Source organism: Leucoraja erinacea, chromosome 6 (assembly GCF_028641065.1).
Source record: "Leucoraja erinacea ecotype New England chromosome 6, Leri_hhj_1, whole genome shotgun sequence".
Lineage (NCBI taxonomy): Eukaryota > Metazoa > Chordata > Chondrichthyes > Rajiformes > Rajidae > Leucoraja > Leucoraja erinaceus.
The window spans coordinates 45,336,755-45,362,167 of NC_073382.1; the positions used below are offsets into that span (position 1 = coordinate 45,336,755).

Sequence of the window (25,413 nt, forward strand, 5' to 3'; positions counted from 1 at the left end):
AAGAAATGTAAGAGAATGTCAGTACAATTTAAACTATTTAAAATACCCAGCTAATTCCCTCACTCTCCATAATCCTGTTGTTAATCAAAAATGTCACTCTAGCTATTGTACGCGTTTGGCTTGATTGTAATTTATATATGGGATATCCAGTGTTGCCAACTGTCCCGTATTAGCCGGGGCATCCCGTTTTTTGGGCTAAATTGGTTTGTCCCGTATTTGACTGCAACTACTCAGGTAGAGGGGACTGTCGGGCCCCGCCTCGCCCGTGTCGACGTAGCCCCGCCTCACCCGTCCCGACGTAGTGCAGCACGTGGAGTGCAGCACCATGATCCCGATCCAGTCGGCAGCCCGACCAGCTGTCCAGCCTTCAGACCGTCGCTTACCGCTGACACCACCAGCCCTCCTTCTCATGGCCGATCATCGGTTCATGAGTTGGATGGGGTGCTGGACTTTGCGCGCCACGTCGCGCCTGCCAAAACTCCTCAGCTGGCCCGCCGGTTGGGCTTTGTGTGCGGTCCAGCACCCGGGCCAACTCATCATCATGGGATACTGAGTTGGATGATCAGCCATGATCATATTGAATGGCGGTGCAGGCTCGAAGGGCCCAATGGCCTACTCCTTCACCTATTTTCTATGTTTCTATGTTTCTATCATTCACCCAGCCACGGCCGAGCCGGTCAACCAATTGCCGTTGGGAAATTGACCCGTATTTTGACCGTTTGTCTCTTATTTGGGAGTGAGAAAGTTGGCAACCTCAGATATATCTGATTCGTTTGGATAGCATGCAGAACAACGATTTTCACTGTACCTTGGCATAGATCATAATGATAAACCCAAGCCTACGAAATAAAGCCAAGAAAAATTGTACAATTATTTTTTTTAATCACAAAGGCACAGATAGATTCTGATTAAACACAGCAGGTCGGATTCATTGACGGATGCCGCAGATAGTGCCCCCTGCTGGACTATGGAATGAGGAGCAGGGCAGCAGAAGCCTTTGTGAGCGTTTGAATGTAAAACAGGAAGTTAATCCCAAAGAAGTAGTTTGTTGCGTAGTTGACAATTCCAGCAGTTGACATGATGAAGAGAAATCCCATTGGACGTTTGCCAAAGAAAAACCCAGGGAGGCTGTCAAAATAAGTGAAATGTAAAATAATTAAAAATGTCTTTTCAAAGGACAAAATATTGAAAATATGTTTGCATAAATCACAACCCACAAATAAAAGTGCAGGGCCATTTAGGGCGGCACGGCGATGCAGCGGTAGAGTTGCTGCCTCACAGCTCCAGAGACCCGGGTTCGATCCTGACTATGGGTAATGCCTGTATGGAGTTTGGACATTCTCCCCGTGACCGCGTGGGTTTTCTCTGGGTGTTGCGGTTTCCTCCCACACTTGTAAGACTTCCCGATTTGCAGATTAATTAGCCAGTAAAAATTGTCAATTGCCCCTAGTGTGCAGGATAGTGCTAGTGAACGGGGTGATCGCTGGTCGGCGTGGACTCGGTCGGCCAAAGCACCTCCTTCCACTCTGTATCTCTAAACTAAACTAAATTTGTATTACGGACCTTAATACCTCATTGTACCCCAAGATTCCTCAATGGGACCCGAGGCTCCAACTCCCTAGCTCCTTGAAAGTGTCAACACAAGTAGATCGAGTGGAAAAGTGGGCGCATAATATGCTTGCCTTCATTGGTCGGGGAATTAAGAGTCAGGTATCGTATTTCCCAGCAATTTGAAGACGCTATTTTTTATCCAAAAATACGACATGAAAATGTACCTGCGTCTTGGAGGCCGAAGGTTAGGTTGTTAGCCAAGAAAGATAGACTTGGCTATCCCTAAATACAGCAACATCAAGATCAATGTTGCTGTACTGGGGGAAAGACAAGTCTATCCCTCATTGCTAGCAGCTGATGGGAAGCGGCTGTAAAGTGGGAACCGGCTGTAAAAGGACAGCACCGCTGGGGGGGGGGGGTGAGTTCCATTCCCAGCGTGTGGGGAGTCTGGCCCGGGGAGGGAAGTAGCTTAGGTGGCTGCGAGCGGCCGCCGGGACCGGATAGCGGAACCGGCTGCCACCTCAGTGCCTTCTGCTGACCAGCCCACCCGCCAGCCGTGATGTCCTTTGGCACAAGCGCAACCGGTGGAGGTGGTGGTTGGCGGGTAGATACTGGGCTGGCTGCTCCGTCCCGGGCTCGCTCTCTCTCTCTCTCTCTCTCTACTAATCCCGGGGCAAGTGACCTGGGCGCTACAGCCAGACCCGGGGCAGGCAAACTGGGAACTGCAGCTAGCCCCGAGGACGCGAGGGATCTGGGAACTGAAGCCAGTCCCGGGGCATGCAGGCGATGTTCAGACCCCTGGACTAAACCAAACCCTTGATCCTGACCCGCCATCCTTTTTTCAAAATTTAGCAACTTAAATCGGGGGTGTGTCTTCGATGCAGGTGCGTCTTCATTGCCGGGAAATACGGTAGTCATAATTCAGCTTCATAAAACTTTGGTTAGGCCGCATTTGGAGTATTGCGGCCGTTCTGATCACCTCAATAAAGGAAGGATGTGGAAGCTTTGAAGAACGTGCAGGAGTGGTTTACCAGAAAGCTTCCAGTTTTAGTGGGTATTAGTTGTAAGGAGAGTTTGGACAAACTTGGATTGCTTCCTCTGGAGCCTCTGCTGAAGGGAGACCTGATAGAAATATATAAAATTATGAGAGGCATAGATAGGGTAGACAGTCAGAACACTTTTTCCCAGGGTAAAAATGTTAAATCCCAGAGGGCATAGCTCTAAGGTGAGAGGAGCTGTTTAAAGGAAATGTGCAGGGCAAGCATTTTACACTGAGGGTGGTGGGGTCCTGGAACACACTGCCAGGAGTGGTGGTGGAGGAAGATAGAATCGTGGTGTTTAAGAGGCTTTTAGATAGGCACATGGATAGGCAGGGAATGGAGGGATATGGATCACGTGCAGGACGATGAGATTAGTTTAACTTGGCCAGGCAAACCCTGCAACGTCGCCAGGACAACAAGCCTTCATGGTCAGGCCACGAATCTTGCACTGACAACATCTGGGATTTGAAAATGGTGCCAAAAACTAGTGACTTTGTATACTGTCCCAGTGTACTACTGCTATATACACTTGTACTGCATCTGAGATGCTTATCTAAGTTGTATCTAGGTACTTGTGTATAGTAACACTTGTACTGAACTGTATACAAAATGGAATTTCACTGTACCTTGGTACCATGGTACATTGGACAATAAAGTGCCATTGAACCATCATGTACAGCTGAGTCACTGTTGGCCAAGGGGGCTGTTCTTTTGCAGTTCTCTGTTCTAACACACCCTGAGCTGCCGTCCTTATAATCATCCAATACATACTTCAACAATGGTGGGTATTTGACTAGTCAATATTACACTCACTTCGTGGTGGTGAAATTTGCCTGCAGGAGCTGCCAAGTCAGAAGCAGAAGCCCATAATTTTCATATATGCATTTCAGGGAATAAAGTTTACATTTTGCGGCACACGCTCATAAAATAATCTCCACCAACTTTTACTGGCCCTCAATCTTCTCACACACAGGTGGAAGGGTCCAGACCCAAAACATCACCTATCCACACTTTCAAGAGATGCTGCCTGACCCATTGTGATAGAAACATAGAATATAGGTGCAGGAGGAGGCCATTCAGCCCTTCCAGCACATTGTGTCCTTTTTTGGTAAACTAACACTTCACTTCCAGTTTACTCCCTCCCCCACTCTCCCCACTACAATCAGTCTGAAGAAAGGTCCCGACCTGAAATGTCACCTAGTCATGTTCTCCTGAGATGCTGCTTGACCCACTGAGTTACTCCAGCACTTTGTGTCTATCTGCAGTTCCCTGTTTCTTTGAAATGTGTGTTTGTTCGAATAATATGAGGCCTTGACCATCACCTGGTGATCAAGCAGTGAAGAGGTACAGCAGGCAATGAAGAAAGCCAATGGCCTTCATTGTGAGAGGATTTGAGTTTAGAAGCAAGGAAGTCCTACTGCAGTTTGGCAGGGTCCTGGTGAGACTGCGCCTGGAGTATTGTGTGCAATTTTGGTCCTAATTTGACGAAGGACATTATTGCTATTGAGGGAGTGCAGCGTAGGTTCACCAAGTTAGCTTTCGGGAAGACTAGACTGACGCTTGATGAAAGAATAGGTCATTGTGTTCATTGGAATTTAGAAGGATGAGAGGATATCTTGTAGAAACATAAACAATTCCTAGAGGATTGGACAGGGTAGATACAGGAAAAAACGTTCCCAATGTTGGGGGAGACCAGAACCAGGGGGTCACAGTTTAAGAATAAGGAGTAGGTCATTTAGGACTGAGATGAGGAAAAACTTTTTCACCCAGAGAGTTATGAATCTGTGGAATTCCTTGCCACAGAAGGCAGTGGAAGCCAATTCACTGGATGTTTTCAATAGAGATTTAGATAGAAATCTTAAAGGGAATCAAGGGATACGGGGAAGAACGAGGTACTGATTTTGGAAGATCAGCCATGATCATATTGAATGGAGGTGCTGGCTCAAAGGGCCAAATGGCCTATTCCTGCACCTATTTTTTATGTTTCTAAGAAATTAATAGGGATGTGTTTGTAATACAGATTCCAAAAAGCAGAAGTACTGAAGAGATGCTGTCATGACAACGGATTACCATAGAATTCACTGTTGGGATCATGCACAATAACCTCCCTCAATTGAACAGGAACCGAAAGAATCTTTGTGGTGTCTTTCTAAAGGCAACTTTAACATAAGATTCAACCTCTCCTGTCCACTGCAAATACGAGTAGATAAAATAAGATCACACACTTCTTTTGCAGAAACAAGGAACTGCAGATGCTGGTATACAAGACTCAAAGTGCTGGAGTAACTCAGCAGATCAGGCAGCATCTCTGGAGAACATGGATAGGTGATGTTTTGGGTCGGGACCCGTGTTCAGACTGATGAGAGACTAAATTGATAAACTATCAGTCCGAAGGAAGGTCTCGACCCAAAACGTCACTTATTCCTTTTCTCCAGAGATGCTGCATGACTCGCTGCGTTATCCCAGCACTTCATGACTTATTTTACCAGCTTTGTCCAGATTCACTGACTTGATTTTGTGGGATAATTGTGAAATAATAATAATAATAATAATAACTTTATTTATAAAGCGCTTTTAGACAACATCAGTTACCACAAAGTGCTGTACATGGGAAGTCAACAAAAAGTTATTACAAATTACTAAAACCATTAAGACGACAGGACTATAAAAACAGTAAAAATTAAAAGACATTAAAAGCACTAAAACAGGGACAAAGTCTCAGCCAGTGTCGAAAGCCAGTGAATAAAAGTGAGTTTTTAGGGAGGATTTAAAGATGGACAGTGAAGGGGCCTGTCTGATCTGCAGCGGCAAGGTGTTCCAGAGTGCCGGGGCAGCAACAGAAAAGGCTCTATCCCCTCTGAGCTTCCGCTTAGACCTTGGTACCTCAAGGAGCAGCTGATCCGCTGACCTGAGGCACCGGGCAGGAGCATATAGGTGGAGCAGCTCAGAGAGGTAAGGCGGGGCGAGGCCATTCAATAATTTAAAAACAAATAAAAGAATTTTAAAATGAACTCGAAAGTGCACTGGGAGCCAGTGAAGGGAGGCCAAAATTGGTGTAATGTGCTCCCTCTTTCGAGTTCCGGTTAAAAGGCGAGCGGCAGTTCCGATCACTGTTATAATCATAACAATGATCGGAACGTGATAACAAAGATGTCAAAATCTAGCTGCAAAACAGAGACACTGAAATCAACGGATTGTACAAGAAATGCAGATTGTACTGAAGCCAATTAGCCTACAAAACTGGATGTCTTTGGAGTGCATGGAAAACCAATGTGGTCACAGGGATAAATCATGTACAAAATCCGTTGATACAAAATCAGGATGGAACCCGGATCTCTGGCATTATAAGGCAGCGACTCTACCACTGTGCCACTTTGCCGCCACTAGCGTTCATTTGAGTGTTTATGAAACAAAGAGTCAATTACCTTTGACTGCTTTCTCCCAGATATCCAACAAAGTACTTGTGCCGCACTATCAAGTACAACATTCCAGCAAAGGCAGCAGGAGCTGGCAGGATAAAAACCACAATAATGCTGATCATAGCAAGGTACAAGCCATACAGTTATGAGCAAAATATTATCGTGCCCACACCAAGTATTTAATTCCACAAAATATGAGGATTTTAACTGGCTAGTCCTCAAGATTTTCCTCAACCACTGTTAGTATAACTAGTCCTAGGGTCATAGAGTCAGGGCCGGCCTTAAGCCGATTGGACCGATAGCTCCCAATTGGGCCCCGCACCTAAGGGGGACCCCGCACTAATGTTCCGTATTTCGTACGGAAACACAAATTTGCTTTGTTAAATAAAGATTTTTAAAAAAACATTCGCCATCCGGATTTTTCTTTTTAACGAACATGGATGACGACCACTGCACGGCCATCAGACGCAAACGATTTGTTAACTACTACTGTTAGCACTTGTTAACAGCCAGTAGATAACAAGTAGTTATACAATGTGTCATCAATACATCGATCCACATTCCTCAATAAATGTAATTGTGTTTTGAACAAGTATTAATGACGCCGCATTCCTGTGAATAAAATTCACGCTGTGTCATTAATACTTGTTCAAAACACAATTACATTTATTGAGGAATGTAGATCGATGCATTGATGACACATTGAGAATTTCTTAAAACTCACCATCATGATTGAGGGCTCCGGACCGCGAGAAGGGGCTTCTTCTTGGTGTGCAGGTTAGTCATTTATCTTTTTGTTTCACCTCCTGTCCATCCACATTCATCTCCCTCTCCCCCACCTTCCTCCCACGGTGCCTGCTGCTTTGGTGGCAGGCAGACCATCACGTTTACATTGCCAGTTCACCACTGGTTTATTTTCAAGTGGTCAGTGCAAAGTCTGCCTTCTTAAAAACTGGTATTGTTGCCAAAAGTGACTTGCTTCGTGAAAATGGGGCATTTGTAAAATTAAACCCCAGTGTCCTCTAAGCTACGTGTTACTGTATTGTTCAATATTCTTGCTATTTGTCGTATTAGCATTTCAATGCTGCGTGTGCTTCAGCATGGGCCATCCGTCAGTTAGATCGCAGCAGAACATTGTATTAAATCACAAGCGACTGCAGATGCTGCAGATCTTGAGCAAAAAAAAAGAACTGCTGGAGGAATATTGAGTTACACCATTTAGTGAAGCCACCTAACAAATGGTTGCTCTTTGGAGGCAAATAGTTACTTCCTGACTAACTGCTGACTCTTTTTAACTTAGCGCAAAGTGCAATGGTTACCTGTTCACTATTGCACAAATGCATGAGTGAAGAATGTATAATTGTCATGTGCACCAACAACAGAAGAATGAAATTCTTATTTGCAGCAGCATAACAGGTGTGTAAACACAATACTCATAGATTGTATGAGAATGTGTGAGAAACGACTAAATTCAAAAACTTAACCCTAATACTAGTGCAAAAAAGCTCAGGGTGCCCCATCAAATCTTATCAATCGCTTACTACTCGCATGACTGTGTCCAACTGCTGTCTGGTTCGTTAATCATATTGCTAGATATGAACTGTTTTGGGAGAGAAAAATGCTCACGGCAGACCAAACGTGTTAAACAGAAATTGGTCAGATACTGAGCTTTACACAGTGAGAAATCATGTGAAATAATCACCGAATTGTATTTTAAATAAATGTACCTGCATATTATACTGTTTAGTTTGGAGATACAGCCAGATAGTCCACTGAGTCCGCACCGACCAGCGATTTTTGTTTTCCTATTTGTCAATTTTTTTGTGCCTGATTATTTGGCGGCCAATCAATCGCTGTCTCTATCCAATCACCAACCAGCTTGCCTTAAAATTCCTGTCCAATCAACAAATAGGTCTCCTCCCGTCCAATCAGCCGCTGTCTCCAAGGGCATTGTGTCCAATCACATAATGTACTTTAATGGTAATTAGCTGCTATGGTAAAGGTTGGAAGCCAGTGGAGGTACTGACAGTCAAACGGGAGCAGGAGAGATTCAGACAGTGTATAATCCATAGCACCTTAGTGTACAATTTCATAATATATACTAAATAACTAGGCTGACAGACCTTGGCTGGAAACCTGGGGCTCACCAAAGTTGTTCCCAATTGTCCCCGCACCCCCTAAGGCCGGCCCTGCATAGAGCCATACAGTTCCACGGTGTGGGAAAACGCCCTTCAGCCCAACTTGCCCACACCAAACAACATGTCCCATCTACACCAGTACCACTTGCCTGCTTTTGGCCCATATCCCTCTAAACCTCTTCCTATCCATCTACCGTCTAATTCTTAAATTACCTCAACTACCTCCTCCAGCAGCTCGTTCCATTCACGCACCACCCATTGTGTGAAAAAGTTACCCCTCCAATTCCTATTAAATCTTTCCCCCTTCACCTTAAACTATGCCCCCTGGTTCTCGATTCCCCCCCAATTCACACTACTTCTATGTCATCCCAATTTCTCATTCACTCCCTCCACACTAGGGGCAATTTGCAGAGGGCCAATTAACCTGCAAACCCACAGGTTTTTGTGATGTGTGAGGAAACCGGAGCACCCAGAGAAAACCCACGTGGTCACAGAGAGAACGTGCAAATTTCACAGTCAGTACCCAAGGTCAAGAATACATTGCAATAATTAGTGATTTGTATCTAGTGGGCAATAATTGATTATGTTACTTTAACTCGATATAAGTTTAACTTTAACTTGATATAAACTGGCAACCAAACTCTCAAATTTTCCCTGTAAAACATGCAGGATCATGAGTGAATATTAATACAGAAGAAATAATATGCAAATATCCAAGGCTTTTCAATGCAAAAATTACAAGTGGATTCTAAAGAGTTAAATTTTATATGTTACACTTTACCTTGACTACAGAAAAGTCCAGCGGTCCACAGTAGAGCCAGGAACGTTGGATAAACTTCAATGCAGTTGTGGCTAAAATCAAAAAAGAAAATGAAATCAAAGGGCAGATGAATTTATTCCCAATTTCCAGTGAAATAGTCATAGAGTCATACAGAATGGAAAAGGCCCTTCGGCCCAACTTGCCCACGCCGATAAACATGCCCCATTTCCACTAGTCCAAGGGTTCCCAACCTGGGGTAAATTTACCCCCAGGGGTAAATTTTTTCATTCTGGATTTGTACATATTTTTTCTCATTGACTGACTGTGTTTGGTTCTGGTATATCATCAGTTCATCATTAGTTGTTCATAAATAAGTTAAATAACATTGACACGTGCTATTAAAGTTGCCAGGGGTAAACGGGATAAAAAAGGTTGGGAACCCCTGCACTAGTCCGACCAGCCTGCATTTGGCCTCTATGTCTCTAAACCTATCCTATCCATGTACCTATCCAAATGTTTTTCAAATGTTGCGATAGTACCTGCCTCAACCACCTCCTATGGCAGTTCGTTCCATACAGTCATCATGCATTGCGTGAAAAGATTACCCCTCAGGGTCCTAATAAATCTTTCCCCCTTCACCTTAAAAGGAAGGCGGATTCTCCCATTCAATGTAAAACAAAGGCCAAAGAAACCATGGCTTGAAGGATCAGATCACCGGCGCTCCTCAAAAGTGTGGGAATAAGAGAGACATAGATGGGTAGACAGGCAGAACCTTTGTCCCTTGAGTTACACCAACACTTTGTGTCTCTCTTAGGCAGAACCTTTTTCCCCCAGAGTGGAAATGTCAAAGACTCGAGGGCCTAGCTTGGTGAGAGGGGCAAATTTTAAAGGAGATGAATGGGGCAAGTTTTTTCACACAGAGTGTGATGAGTGTCTGAAATGTGCTGAAGGTGGTGGTGGTAGTGGAGGCAAATACGATAGTGGCATTTAAGAGGCTTTTAGATGGGCACATGGATATGCAAGGTATGGTGGAATATGGATCATGTGCAGGCAGAGGAGATCAGTTTAATTTGGCATCATGTTTGGCACAGAATTTGTGGGCTGAATGGCCTATTCCTGTGCTGTATTGTTCTATGTGCTGCACTCCTCATCATATCGCCCGCATGATCTATTTTTGAGCAAACCCACACCTTGCGAATGCAATCACCGCGTAATTTAACCTTTAAAAAACGGTAACTTTTCCAAGGGCCAATACCAATATGACTCGCCTGTCCTCATTAACAGAGAGTACTTGAGTCAAAATCACAAGATAACTGCAAAAGTGCTGGAGGAATTCAGCGGGTCAGGCAGCATCTGGAGAGCGAATGTCCAGGCAACGTTTCGAGTCAAGTTTGATTTAAATAGTTCACATGTTTATGACCTTAAAAGAAATATTTAAATATTTCAGATTATGTTTTTTACTTTTGCTACAACAAGAAGTAAACTGAATTCTGTAACTTAGTTGTCCAGTGTTTACAAGAAAGCGTGTAGCCTGTTAAAAAGAGGCTTTTTGAAATTTTGAAATTTTCACCAAGTTATTTAAAATAAAATTGATACCAAATGCAGAATTGATTATTTTTGGAAAAATGGAAGGCAGCCCTTAACTAACTGCGTTTCAAAAGAACCTATTTAATTACAGTTTCATAGCAGGAAAAAAACGTACTTAAATTCTGGAAAAACACCCCAATACCAACTATAAATATGTGGATTTCAAATATGTTCGAAACATTACACCTGGAAGATATGAGTCTCCTTCTAGCAGGCAAATCAGACCAATTCCAAAAGATTTGGTCTGCATTTATCGACTTACTACAAGTATAAAGTGCAACAGAACTCTGAAAAGAAACGTTTTCAGGACCTGGTGAGGGGGGAGAAAAAATACGAAGTTGGTATATCCCTTTCAGCTCTGCTTTCTATTTTTAACATAGCTCCTGTTTCTTTTTCTCTTTTTTCTTTTCTATGGCTTACTTCTTAACTTTTTTTTCTAACTCTTCGCGCCTATGGGTCTTTTTTCTGATCACTTTTTTACGCACACTCACTATCCTATCTCACTCTCTTTCCTTTTTTTCTTTTTAAAGCTTAAAAAATGAAGTGGTACAAGAAATGTATTATATTATCTTTGGCTTATATTATTGTAATGTACACTTCTTCTAATAAATAAAATAAAAAAATAAAAAAATTGAAATAAAAAAAAAGGCTTTTATATAAACACTTGGATATGCAGGGAATGGTGGGATATGGATCATGTGCAGGCTGAGGAGATCATTTTAACTTGGCATCTTATTTGACACACATTTTGTGGGCTGAAGGTCCAAGTGCTGGAGTAACTCAGCAGGTCAGGTAGCATCTCTGGAGAACATGTGTAGGAAGGAACTGCAGTTGCACCAAAGATAAACACTAAGTGCTGGAGTAACACAGCGGGTCAGGCAGCATCACTGGAGAACGTGGATAGGTAACATTTCGAGTCAGGCTCCTTCTTCAGGCTGACTCAATGAGTTACTCCAGCACTTTGTATTTTTTTTTTATAAACAGGCATCTGCAGTGCCTGGTTTCTATGTGCAACCTGATGTAATCCTCCATGTTGCTCAAGAGGAAATCCCTTTTCGTAAACTTCCAGGACATGTTCTGCTTCTGGGCAGCTTAATTCTCACATAGGCTTCCGAAACCTATGACGTCAACCACTTGTGTAAAAATTTAGAACATGAAAAAAACCGCAGCGGTATGAATATTGACTTCCCTAACTCAATAACCCTTGCTTTCCCTCTCTCTCCATCCCTCCCACTTCCCAGTTCTCCGACCAGTCTGATTGTCCCCTTGATTGCATTTTATCTCTGTTTGCTTTGTTGTCACCTTCTGCTAGCTAACAATGATCTATTCTATTTCCTTGATGCACATCTCTTTTGATGTATTTTTTTTCACACCTTACACTTCTTTATCTCTGTGTCTCCCTCTCCCCTGACTCTCAGTCTGAAGAAGGGTCTCGACCCGAAACGTCAACCGTTCCTTCTATCCAGAGATGCTACCTGTCCCGCTGAGTTACTCCAGCATTTTGTGTCTATCTTTGGTGTAAATCAGCATCTGCAGTTCCTTCCAACACATTTCTCTGCAATTCTTGGAGGCACAAAATGCTGGAATAACTCAGCGGATCAGGCAGCATCTCTGGAGAAATGGAATTGGCGATGTTTTGGATCGAGACCCTTCTTCAGACTGAGAGTCAGGGGAAAGGGAAACTAGAGGTATGAAAATGTACAAAGGACAAAGGAATGAAGGGTATGAAAAGAACCAGCAATGATGAACAAGGAAAGGTGGAGCCCACAATGGTCCATTGTTGGCTGTGGATAAGGTGATAACGAGTGGATACAAACAGTGAAACTACAGTGAAACTAGTTAGACGACTCGGGTGGTGGAAGAAAAGAGAGGGAATGCAAAGGTTACTTGAAGTTGGAGAAATTAATATTCATACCGCTGAATAAGCTGTAAGCTGCCCAAGCAAAATATGAGATGTCCCGCTGAGTTACTCCAGCATTTAGTGTCTACCTTCGGTTTAAACCAGCATCTGCAGTTCCTTCCTACATGTTAAATTGCATTTGTTCTGTTTCGCGTGCTCTTGAGAATATTTAACTAATTTTCATCAACCTAGCCAGTTCCTTTTCAATTAAAGAGTTCCTCTTGTTTGTCACGATATTATGCTGTTGATTTTAAGCACGTACAATAAATGCCGGCGAACTCGCCTTCACACAAGCACTGCAGGAAAAGGTGGATTCCGTTATGGATACTTACTTGGCCACACTGACCCGCCCGAAAGCTGTGTTCGCTGGGCGTTGATTAACAGATTCGTTCTGCACCGTGTAAGCAAAGAATACTGAAACAGAGGAATGCAAAGGTTTCTCACCGAAGCACAGGCGTCCACCGTAACATCGGTCTCGGTCAGTCCACAAGACATCTTTGCTTACCGTTCTGCAGGGCGCTGAGGACAGTCACGGCGCCCAGAAAGACCACTTTGTCCAGAACATCCATATCCATGCTGATGGCTCTACCTGTATCCCTCCCCAAACACCAACCTTGTTGGGATGGACCTGCTCAGGTTGCCAGCTAACTATCTCTCAACTTCCGCGTCTTTTCGTCGCTGCTTGCAGGCGGAAGAACGCAGATCCGTTGTACTCGGGGGAAGGGTGATGGTTGGTGGTTTGGCTAGTCATAGAGCACGGAAACAGCCCCTTCGGCCCAACTCGTCCATGCCCACCAAGATGCCACACCCGAACCTACCTGCGTATCATCCACATCCCTCTAAAACCAACCAAACTCACCTGTCCAGGTGTATTTTAAATGCTGTTATAGTACCTGCCTCAACTACCTTCTCTGGCAGCTTGTTCCATATACCCATCACCCTCTGAGTCTAAAGTTGCCCCTCAGATTCCTATTAAATCTTGCCCCTCTCACCTTAAGCCTGTGTCCTCTGGTTTTTGACTTCCTTTCCCTGGGTAAAGTGAATATAGAGTCCTAGAATTGGAATACAGCATGGAAAAAGGCCCTTCAACCAAACTTGCCCATGCTGACCAAGATGCCCCATCTACACTAGTCCCACCTGCCCACGTTTGGCCCACATCCCTCTAAACCTCTCCTATCCATGTAACTGTCAAAATGTTTTTTAAAATGTGATTGATCCTGATTGCATTCTGAGGCAGAGAATTCCACAGATTCACAACTCTCTGGGTGAAAAAGCTTTTCCTCATCTCCGTTCTAAACGTCCTACCCCTTATTCTTAAACTGTGGCCCCTGGTTCTGTACTCCCCCAACACCGGGAACATGCTTCCTGCCTCTAGAGTGTCCAACCCCTTATATGTTTCAATAAGATCTCCTCTCATCCTTCTAAATTCCAATGTGTACAAGCCCAGTCGCTCCATTCTTTCAATATATGATAGTCCAGCATTCCTGGGAATTAACCTCGTGAACCTACACTGCACTCCCTCAATAGCAAGAATGTCCTTCCTCAAATTTGTAGACCAAAACTACACACAATACTCCAGGTGTGGTCTCACTAGGGCCCTGTACAACTGCAGAAGAACCTCTTTGCTCCTGTACTCAACTCTTTTTATTCCATCATCATCATCGGCGGTCACTCGAAACGATTATGACTGTCCTCTACTCTCCATAGGGTCATCCACTTGTGGATCTGCATATGTCTGTAGAGGCCGATCCGCGATCCACACACCTTGGTGCAACGTGGGCAGTGGAGACTGGCGGTGATTGGTAGTCATCGAACCCCCTTCTGTCACAGTCTGCCCTCTCCTCATTCTCATCCACTTCACCTCCCAGTACTTTTCCACCGGACCCTCCTTCTCCTCACCTGCCTGCCTGCCACTACCCTCTCATCAGCTTAACTCTCCTCACCTGTTGCACTCAGTTGCCTCTGATCACCTATCAACCCGGTATATAGACTCTCCTCACCGTTCACACAGTGCCAGATTGTTCTCAGCATTCATGCAAGACTCTCCAGCGATTTCCCGACTGCCTACACGGATTCAAACCTGCCTGCCCCTGACCATTCCGTCCTATCGTCTTCCCGGATATCACCTCAGCCTTCTGTCCCCGACCTCCTGGTTTCTGTCTGCCTCTCTCCTGGGCTGTTTGGTGTATCCCTGCAACGGCTCCTCGACTTCCTGCCTGACTTCGACTCTCCTTTCGTCTGTCCCTCGCTGGTTTGTTTGCATCGTGTGTTGGATCTCCTGGTTACCGGATCTTCCGCTACCCCGACTACGTCTCCTGCCTGACCCTCTTCGGAACCCTCGCTCAATCCTGAGTCTCTGTGTGAGTACAGTGTACCCATTCCTGTGTTACTACTCTGTGTTACAGTATCGTTATAAGGTTCATTACCAATTATACCTGCCTGTAATTGTGTTTTGAACAAGTGTGCTGCAATGGCCCAGTCGTCTGCGTACTGAAGCTTCATGATGGCGGTGTTACTGACTTTGCTCTTGGCTTTCAACCTATTAAGGTTGAAGAGCCCACCGTCAGTTCTGTAGAGGATTGGGATCCCCTGTGGCAGCTCTTCACCAATGAGGTGAAGTATGGCAGCAATTAAGATGACAAACAGGGTGGGTGCGATGATGCATCCCTGTTTGACCCCCGTTTCCACAGTGAAGGGCTCGGATTCTGAGCCGCAGTCGCTGAGCACTGTGACCAACATGCCATCATGTAGAAGCCTCTATATTCTGATGTACCTTGATAGTATGCTCCAAAGAGCCTGGCGGTCTACCGAGTCAAAAGCCTTTGTCAGGTATATGAAGGTCATGTACAAAGGCTGCCTTTGTTCGGCATCTTTCCTGGAGTTGGATTGCTGTGAATATCATGTCTGCTGTACCTCTGGATAGGCGGAAGCCACACTGTGATTCTGGGAGTACCTCCACAGAACTCCTCTCGTTATGAAGGCCAACATGCCATTAGCTTTCTTCACAGCCTGCTGTAACTGCATGCTTATTTTCAGTGACTGATGTACAAGGACACCCAGATCTCATTGTACTTCCCCTTTTCCTAACCTGACAACATTCAGATAATAATCTGCCTTCCTGTTCTTGCCACCAAAGTGGATAACCTCACATTTATCCATATTAAACTGCATCTGCCATGCATCTGCCCACTCACCCAACCTGTCCAAGTCACCCTCATAGCATTCTCCTCACAGTTCACACTGCCACTCAATTTTGTGTAATCTGCAAATTTTCTAATGTTACTTTTAAACCCTTCATCTAAATCATTAATGTATATTGTAAATAGCTGCGGTCCTAGCACCGAGCCTTGCGGTACCCCACTAGTCACTGCCTGCCATTCTGAAAGGAACCCGTTAATCCCTGCTCTTTGTTTCCTGTCTGCCAACCAATTTTCTATCCATGTCAGCACTCTACCCCCAATACCATGTGCTCTAATTATCCCACTAATCTCCTGTGTGGGACCGTATCAAAGGCTTTCTGAAAGGCCAGGTGCACTACATCCATTGGCTGTCCTTGTCCATTTTCCTAGTTCCATCCTCAAAAAATTCCAGAAGATTAGTTAAGCATAATTCAAATCAATGCTGACTCAGACCGATCCTGTTACTGCTATCCAAATGTGCCTCTATTTAATCTTTTATAATTGACTCCAGCATCTTCCCCACCACCGATGACAGGCTAACTGGTCTATATTTCTCTGTTTTCTCTCTCCCTCCTTTCTTAAAAGGTGGGATAACATTAGCTTCCCTCCAATCCACGGGAACTGATCCTGAACCTATAGAACATTGGAAAATGATCACCAATGTGTCCACGATTTCGAGAGCCATTTCCTTAAGTACCCTGGTATGCAGCCCATCAGACCCTGCGGATTTACCAACCTTCAGTCCCATTAGTCTATCCATCACCATTTCCTGCCTAATGTGAATTTCCTTCAGTTCCTCCGGCTTCCTAGGTCCACTGGCCACTAGTATATCTGGGAGTTTGTTTGTGTCCCTCTTAGTGAAGACAGATTCAAAGTACCTGTTCAACTCATCTGCCATTTGTCCGTCCCAACCCGAAACAAAGCATAGGGTTGGGGCCTCCAGAGATTCTGCCTAACCCGCTGATTTACTCCAGCAGTTTGTGTCTTTCTTTGTAAACCAGCACTTGCAGTTCCTTGTTTCTACATTTGACTGCTCCACTGTGAAATCTCCTCAAGGTATGCTGACTTTAAAGAAGTTCTCCTCCTCTCTCAATCTGAAGAAGGGTGCAGACCAGTAACGCCACCTTTCCATGTTCTCCATAGATCCTGCCTGACCCGCTGAGTTACTCCAGCACTTTTGTGTCTTTTTTTATTGTTAATGAGCTTCTAAATTAAGCCACCACTCTCTCCCCAGACTGGAGGGGGGTTTTTTTCATTGCAGTGATCACTTATTTAAATTTAGAAGAACATTCAACCTTCAAATAAGACAAATTCTCTTCAGCTTCATCAGTGACTACATCTTTCATCAGGTTGTAAGTTCATAAGTTCATAAGTTCATAAGCAGAATTAAGCTTTTTGACCCGTTGTCTACTCCGCCATTCAATTATGACATCTATCTTTCTTTCTCAACCCCATTCTCCTGGCCTCTCCCCATAACCCCTGACACCCTTACTAATCAAGAATCTGTCAATCTCCACCTTAAAACATCAATTGACGGCCTCCACAGCTATCCGTGGCAATGAATTCACAGAATCACCACCATCTGATGAAATAATTCCCCCTCATCTCCTTTCTAAAGCTTCTGTTGCATGCTAACCAGTCAGCGGAAAGACTATACATGATTGCAATTGAGCCGTCCACAGTGTACAGATACGGGATAAAGGGAATAACATTTACTGCAAGATAGAGTCCAGTAAAGTCCGATTAAAGATAGTCCAAGGATCCTTCAATGAGGCAGAAAGTAGCTCAGGACTGCTCTTTAGACGTTGGTAGGATGGTTCAGTCAGTTGATAACAGCTGGGAAGAAACTATCTCTGAATCTGGAGGTGTGTGTCTTCACACTTCTGGATCTCTTCGTCAGGGGAGGTTCTGATCAATTCCAGTGCTGTTCAAGATTTTAAAATCTAACTTACTCACAAAAAATTCTAACCTATCAAAAATGGTTATTGAAAGTTACAGCAGGATGGACAAGTGGTCTGAGGAATGGTTAATGGTGTTTAATGCTGATAAGTGTGAGGTGTCGCATTTTGGAAAGTAGACCAGGGCAGGACCTTCACAGTGAACGGCAGGGCTCGGGGGAGTGTTGTACGGCAGAGGGATATAGGAGTTAAGGTACATAGTTCCTTGAAAATGGCATCATAGATAGATAGAGAGGTCAAGAAGGCTCTCAGTACATTGGCCTTCATCAGCTAGTCAGTGACGCGTTTAGATGAAGAGAGGCCCTAGGATATTCCACTTGTGAGGCCCCTCCCAATCCCCTATCCCCATGACTAGAGGAAAATGGAAGAGTGTTTTAAATAATTTGAGTAAAGCCAAAAATGATAACGGGTGTTTCAAATTCCGCAATTCCTTCTCTAAAGGACATAAAATGTTATTATTTTTCCGTATAATATTTGGGAAATATTTCTTAAAGAATTGTTCCTTATTGACAATTATATTGCAAAATCTGAATCAAATCTGAATCAAATCTGCTTCCAAAAACTGTTTACAAAACGAGTATGCTTTTTCCTATTGTTAACAAAGATGCTACAAATAAGCTTAGTTTTATTATGAACCTGACAGTGGCAGCCACAGCACCACACAATAGGTGTCTAGCAACGACTAGCTCTACCCCTAGCATTGCTCCTTGCCAACTTCCTAGTTCAAATATCTTTGCACTTTCCTACTTACCCCTGAGTTTTGACTTTTGAAGCCTGCAAGTATTCAGAGATATTCCCTGCACCCGCCATCGCTGCTTACTGGAGCACATGTGAAAGTTTGCCGGACCCCGGTGCCACCAGATTGACAATTGTGCAACCGAGCGTGGCCAATGAGACAAGGGGCTGGAAAGCTGCGCTTTTAAAAAATGTATTTATTGCCAGTGCTAGTGTCGAGTTATCGGCTTAAAACAGTATTATTCTGAAACGGAGGGCAAGGAAAATTACTGAAGGGTTGTTCAGAGACTGCAGTGCGTTGTGACAGCATATGTAAGAAAGGCCTATGACAGAGTCAAAAATATTATACACCTTGGCCGGAAGCCCCCTAGATTTTGAGGCCCTAGGCCAAGCCTATAGGTACTGTAAATCCGGCTCTGCAGCTAGGGTATTGAATATAGATGTCGGGACATTATGTTAGAGTTGTACAACATGTTGATGAGGCCATATTTGGATTATTATATTCTGTTTTGGTCACTCTGCCAAAGGAAGGATGTCGTTAAGTTTGCGAGTGCAGTGAAATTTTACAAAATGGTGCCTTATGCTGTGAGGCAGCAGCTTTATCAATCTCCCATATGGTCTAGTGGTTAGGATTCCTGGTTTTCACCCAGGTGGCCCGGTTTTGACTCCCGGTATGGGAATTGAACATTTGTAGGACTTTATTCTCTGGAGTGCAGGGGCTGAGGGGTGGTTTTGTGGATGTGCATAAAATTATGAGAGGAGTTGATAGGGTAATGTGCAGAGTCTTTTACCCAGGGTAGGGGAATCAAGAATCCTCCCACTTCCCAAAAGGTTTGTAGGATGATTGGCCTCTATAAATTACCCCTAGTGTGTGGGGAGTGGATGAGAAAGTGGGATAACACAGAGCTAGTATGAACAGGTCGACGTGGACTTGATGGGCCGAACAGCCTGTTTCAAAGCTGTAGCTCTGTACGAAACTAAATGTCTAGTTTCTACCACAAGGGAAATGCATACAGGTCAGTTACAAAGTTTCTATCGTAATAGAAGCAGAAGATGAAAAGATATCTTATCTCAACCATAGATTAGTCTGAATTTCAAAGCAAACGGAAATGCATTCTTTGCATGAAGAAATTGATTATGTTTAGATATCACTTCACACTGTTTGCACTGAAATATGTGCACAATTGTAACCATGACTGAAATGCTTTTCCTTGTACAATTGGCACATTGGCCTTCATCAGTCAGAGTATGGAGTATAGAAGTTGGGATGTCAGGTTGCAGTTTTATAAGACGTTGGTGAGACCGCATTTAGATTATTGTGTTCAGTTCTGGGCACCGTTATAGAAAAGATATCGTCAAACTTGAAAGGGTTCAGAGAAGATTTACAAGGGTGTTGGCAGGACTAGAGGGTGTGAGCTACAGGGAGAGGTTGAGTAGGCTGGGTCTATTCCTTGAAGCGCAGGAAGATGAGGGGTGATCTTATAGAGGTGTACACAATCATGATAGGAATAGATTGGGTAGCTGCACAGAGTCTCTTGCAGTTACCCGATTTATTCAAGGTGAAGGGGACAAGATTTAATAGGAATCTGAGGGGTAGCTTTTTCATATAAAGGGTAGTGGGTGTATGGAACAAACTGCCAGATTAGGTAGTTGAGGCTGGGACTATCCCAACATATAAGAAACAGTTAGACAGGTACATGGATAGGATAGGTTTGGTGGGATATGGACCAAGTGCAGGCAGGTGGGACTAGGATAGCTGGGATATGTTGACCAGTGTGGGCAAGTTGGGCCAAATGTCCTGTTTTCACATTGTATAACTCTAATACTCTGTGCGATGACTCATTGCAAGGGAGTGAGACTAGGGCAGATAAGGACAATCATCAGGGCCTGATCCGTTCATCTTAAGCCTGTTTTATGCTGCATATCTCAAGGCTCAAGAGAGTCAAGAGTGTTTTACTGTCATGTGTCCCAGATAGCAGAATGAAATTCTTACTTGCTGCAGCACAACAGGATATGTAAACATAGTACACTGTAAACTCGTGCCTACTATGTTCTGGTGTGCTAAAGCAAACTGAGAATTTCATTGTCCTATCAGGGACACATGACAATAAAACTCTCTTGAACTCTTGAAACAATATGATAAACGAGAGGAATGCAGAGCCATGTACATATATATTCAGTATATACACACACACATATATATATATCTATATGTACACACAGACAGTTACAGTTTTCAGGCTCCTGTACCTTCTTCCCGATGGCAGGGGTGAGATGAGTGTGTGGCCAGGATGGTGTGGGTCTCTGATGATGCTGGCTGCCTTTTTAAGGCAGCGACTCCAATAAATCCCTTTGATGGTGGGGAGGTCAGAGCCGGTGATGGACTTGGCAATGTTCACACCTTTTTGCAGTCTTTTCCGCTCCTGGGCATTCATGTTGACGAACCAGGCCACGATGCAACCAGTGGCGGACTGGCCAGGGTGTCAGCTTGCCCGATGGCAAGTGGGCCCCTGATGAAGTGGGCCCCCTTTGTCCTCCTGGCAACCAATATTTTTAGACCCAGTCCGCCACTGGATGCAACCACACAATATCCTCACTACCAGTTCTTCCCCCGCACAATTAAGGCATGGAATAATCTCCACCCAACTATAGTTACCCAACCAGATGCAACTAAATTTAAAGTAGCTCTTTCTTCCCAATAACCCTTTCTGGCCAAAGCCCTCCCTTCACCACCTCCAGTTTAAATTCCATTTGGAATATTTTGGAGGACCAAGAAACCAAGAAGAAGAACCAGGCACCTGTAGAGGTTCAAGAGAATCCTCTCTGACATACCAAATCTCCGTAATCTTCTCAACAAGTAGAGGCGTTGATGTGCTTTATTTATAATCGCATCAGTGTGCTGGGTCCAGGAAAGGTCTTCAGAAATATGCACGCCCAGGAATTTGAAGTTTTTGACTCTCTCCACCATCATCCCGTTGATATAAACAGGATTGTGGGTCCTCATCTTTCCTCTTCCAAAGTCCACAATCAGTTCATTGGTTTTATTGATATTGAGTGCCAGGTTGTTGTGGACGGCTGACAGGGAGGAAGGTGAGGACAAGGGGAACTCTATCCTTGTTACAAGTAGGGGGATGGGGAGTAAGCGTGCAGCTGCGGGATATAGAGGAGACCCTGGTGAGGACCTCACCTATAATAGAAGGGAGCCCCCGTTCCCTAAAGAATGAGGACGAAATGTCGCCTATTCCTTCTCTCCATAGATGCTGCCTCACCCGCTGAGTTTCTCCAGTGTTTTTATCTACCTTAGATTTGTCCAGCATCTGTAATTCTTTCTTAAATACTGAATCTGGAGGAATGTGTTTTCACACTTCTGTACCTCTTGCCTGTTGGCAGAGGGGTGAAGAGGGTGAAACTGGTCTTTCATTATGGTCCAGTTGCTTAACGAGTGCACATGTTCATATTTTGTAAAGAGGAGACTAATACCCAACTTAATGTACAACAGTCAGTTCTGGCAACAGTGAGATTGTGAAGCTTACGTGGGGTCTGAGTCATAGAGTGTCATCGAGACACAGTGCGAACTCCGTCTTCAAGTTCGCCGATTACACCACCGTTGTTGGACGAATTACAGATGGTCTGCACCCAGGATCTGGTGTTCCAGACTGGGATATTGGAGATGTCCTCATTCTTTGGGGAACGGAGGTTCCCCTCTTCTATTTTTTTTATAACTCTACTCAATAACCAAAAATCTGTAGCCTCCTTTTGCTCTGGTATTGAATTTAATTATTTATTTATTTAGCAAATGCAAAGTCCTTTAGCCAAGCAGTTGCCTCTTGATTTGCTGTATGAAGGATGACAAGTCCTCCTTTGAGTCTTTGTTGAGTTTCGTTGTCTCTGTACTGTACACTGACAATGACAATTAAAATTGAATCTGAATCTGAGGGCATGCTTCAATGATGTGTTGCATTGTTTGCTGCTCTCCACAAGCACACCGTGGGGTTGGACTGCTTCCCCATTTGTGAAGGCTGGCCAAGCAGGGGCCATGTTCAGTTCTGAATCTATTCAGCGTCGTCCGCTGCTTCCTTGGGAGATTGGTGCCAGGGACCGGTAGGGTGGGGTCTGACACCAGATGTTTATTTGGGACGTCCTTGGACTCCCATTCCTTTTTCCAAGCTGATTGGATGGTGAAATCTTAATTTAATTAATATGTTTAATCAATAATGTTTTATTATTAATGTTTAATGTTTTATGTGTCATTCCTGTCACTGTATGTCATTTTGTCACTTTCGGGGGGAGCACCAAGGCAAATTCCTTGTATGTGAATACTTGGCCAATAAACCTATTCATTCATTCTATTATAGATGAGGCCCTCACCAGGGTCTCCTCTATATCCCGCAGCTCCGCTCTCACTCCCCACCCCCCTACTTGTCCTCACCTTCCACCCCCATCAGTTGTTGCTTAGAACATATAAGTTGTAAGTCTTATGCCAGTCGCCCCGGGGCAGTCGCTCCCTTCAGTTTCCCAGGGGGTTGGGACGGGACTCGAGTTGGATGGGATAGGGGGGGGGGGGGGGGGGGATGGGGGGGGTTAGGTGAGCAGGAGAGTGGGGTTGTTTGCAGTTGCAGAGGGAGGGGGCAAGGGTGGTACGGTTCCCAGTCTCAGCTCCTGCCCAGGGGGGTGGCCGGAGACATCAGGACCAACGGGACATCGATCACCAGGCCCACTGCAAGCACGGAGAACCCAGAGACCCACAGTCAACAGCAACTCCAGCCCAGCCCCGCTCCACTCCAGAGGAACCCGCTCCCCGATGGGCCGCTACGGCGACAAGTGGCAGTTCGCCCACAGCCCAAGCTGCGCCCCCTCATCCGCCACCCCAAGAACAAGACGTACCTTGCACACCATCTGCTTCTGCCCCTACTCTTAACCACAAGAGTAAAATTGACTCGTGGAAAATTTTAAACATGTTTGATTTTTTGCAAGAGCTGCTAAGTTTTACGAGTACCTGCCGTTAGCGCCACGAGTCTCTAAGTTGCGTCCACGAGTTCCGAACGTTAATCGTACGTTATTACCACGAGTTTTAACTCGGGGTACCTCTCGTGTCAACTCGCAACGTGAGACTCAGCTATTAGTTGACTGTTGTGTAGAATCAGTGACTTCACCACTTCGTTTCGAGGATGTAACTAGTAGCGTGGATAGGGGAGAACCAGTGGATGTGGTGTATCTGGACTTCCAGAAGGCTTTCGACAAGGTCCCACATAAGAGATTAGTATACAAACTTAAAGCACATGGCATTGGGGGTTCAGTATTGATGTGGCTAGAGAACTGGCTGGCAAACAGGAAGCAAAGAGTAGGAGTAAACGGGTCCTTTCACAATGGCAGGCAGTGACTAGTGGGGTACCGCAAGGCTCAGTGCTGGGACCCCAGCTATTTACAATATATATTAATGATCTGGATGAGGGAATTGAAGGCAATATCTCCAAGTTTGCGGATGACACTAAGCTGGGGGGCAGTGTTAGCTGTGAGGAGGATGCTAGGAGACTGCAAGGTGACTTGGATAGGCTGGGTGAGTGGGCAAATGTTTGGCAGATGCAGTATAATGTGGATAAATGTGAGGTTATCCATTTTGGTGGCAAAAAACGGGAAAGCAGACTATTATCTAAATGGTGGCAGATTGAGAAAGGGGGAGATGCAGCGAGACCTGGGTGTCATGGTACACCAGTCATTGAAGGTAAGCATGCAGGTGCAGCAGGCAGTAAAGAAAGCGAATGGTATGTTAGCTTTCATTGCAAAAGGATTTGAGTATAGGAGCAGGGAGGTTCTACTGCAGTTGTACAGGGTCTTGGTGAGACCACACCTGGAGTATTGCGTACAGTTTTGCTCTCCAAATCTGAGGAAGGACATTATTGCCATAGAGGGAGTGCACAGAAGGTACATCAGATTGATTCTGGGATGTCAGGACTGTCTTATGAAGAAAGACTGGATAGACTTGGTTTATACTCTCTAGAATTTAGGAGATTGAGAGGGGATCTTATAGAAACTTACAAAATTCTTAAGGGGTTGGACAGGCTAGATGCAGGAAGATTGTTCCCGATGTTGGGGAAGTCCAGGACAAGGGGTCACAGCTTAAGGATAAGGGGGAAATCCTTTAAAACCGAGATGAGAAGAACTTTTTTTCACGCAGAGAGTGGTGAATCTCTGGAACTCTCTGCCATAGAGGGTAGTTGAGGCCAGTTCATTGGCTATATTTAAGAGGGAGTTAGATGTGGCGCTTGTGGCTAAGGGGATCAGAGGGTATGGAGAGAAGGCAGGTACGGGATACTGAGTTGGATGATCAGCCATGATCATATTGAATGGCGGTGCAGGCTCGAAGGGCCGAATGGCCTACTCCTGCACCTAATTTCTATGTTTCTATGTTCTGTCATTTCATCAATGTCCCCATATAGTTACACCCCATATGATTGCATGAACTTCAATCCAAAGGTCAGGCAGCATCTAGTTCCTCTTGCAACCACCCTCTCCGTGACTTTATTTAAAGCACTATTGTTCCTTGGCCATAATTTGCTTATAAAAATCCACGCTGGCTTTTCTGCTAATTCTGTCCCTGATTACTGTTTCTGCAACTACCCCCTGCAGTTACTCAGTTTTCTCCAGAAAGCCTTCTCTTTCCCCTCCTGTTAAAATGCTACACCCCGACACGGTGTGCCTCTAGAGTCAGATTAGAAAATGCAATCGCTCTACTTTATTAGAAGATAAAATGGATGAAATTTACAGCAACCAAACGCAAAATGTTGGTACATGCACTTCCTCATTTGATTAAGGCATTTCGTGAAACGGATTGTAACATCTCCCATATGGTCTAGCGGTTAGGATTCCTGGTTTTCACCCAGGCGGCCCGGGTTCGACTCCCGGTATGGGAAGTGACTTTTTTATTAAGCTTGCTGCTTAAATAAGTTTTCTCTGTTCTTATTGACTTACTTTCTGATTCACAGACTAAATTGTGCCACTTCACTGTTGTTCCTGACAACTACGATCGCTATCGATGTTTAGGGTTTATTTAACTTAATTGGATTTGTCATGTTTTTGTGAAGAAACAATATCAGCGCAAAATCCCTCTGCAAAATCAAAAATTAAGAGTTTTTTGGAGCTTTGTTT

The 25,413-nt window shown here is 44.5% G+C and overlaps 1 protein-coding gene and 2 non-coding genes across 4 annotated transcripts; 2 read left to right on the forward strand and 1 right to left on the reverse strand.

Moving 5' to 3' along the window:
* Nucleotides 1-862: 862 nt before the first annotated feature.
* Nucleotides 863-18,424, reverse strand: alox5ap (arachidonate 5-lipoxygenase-activating protein). Of its 2 annotated transcripts, none has more exons than XM_055636873.1 (5): nucleotides 18,284-18,424; nucleotides 12,728-12,809; nucleotides 8,930-9,000; nucleotides 6,017-6,098; nucleotides 863-1,128 (listed from the first exon to the last, which is right to left on the reverse strand). In XM_055636873.1, exons 1-5 carry the CDS (start codon nucleotides 18,360-18,362, stop codon nucleotides 966-968), a joined length of 477 nt encoding a protein of 158 aa, XP_055492848.1. In that variant the 5' UTR covers nucleotides 18,363-18,424; the 3' UTR covers nucleotides 863-965. The 2 variants fall into 2 exon arrangements, with proteins under 2 accessions (XP_055492848.1, XP_055492849.1); XM_055636874.1 differs by lacking the exon at nucleotides 18,284-18,424 and adding an exon at nucleotides 12,901-13,215.
* Nucleotides 18,425-18,875: 451 nt separating this feature from the next.
* On the forward strand, nucleotides 18,876-18,947 carry trnae-uuc (transfer RNA glutamic acid (anticodon UUC)). Its single transcript has one exon. It is a non-coding gene; the product is annotated as a tRNA-Glu (tRNA).
* A 6,159-nt stretch (nucleotides 18,948-25,106) lies between these two features.
* trnae-uuc (transfer RNA glutamic acid (anticodon UUC)) lies at nucleotides 25,107-25,178 on the forward strand. The gene has a single exon. It is a non-coding gene; the product is annotated as a tRNA-Glu (tRNA).
* The last annotated feature ends 235 nt before the right edge of the window (nucleotides 25,179-25,413 follow it).

Bases quoted from the DNA above. Each gene is read 5' to 3' on its own strand.
- alox5ap (XM_055636873.1), bottom strand. From the start codon at position 18,362: ATGTGCTCCAGTAAGCAGCGATGGCGGGTGCAGGGAATATCTCTGAAT. The intron at 12,810-18,283 runs GTAAGTAGGAAA...CCTCTGTTTCAG, and splicing joins TCAAAAGTCAAAACTCAGGG to TATTCTTTGCTTACACGGTG. The intron at 6,099-8,929 runs GTAAAGTGTAAC...TTATCCTGCCAG, and splicing joins TGGACTTTTCTGTAGTCAAG to CTCCTGCTGCCTTTGCTGGA.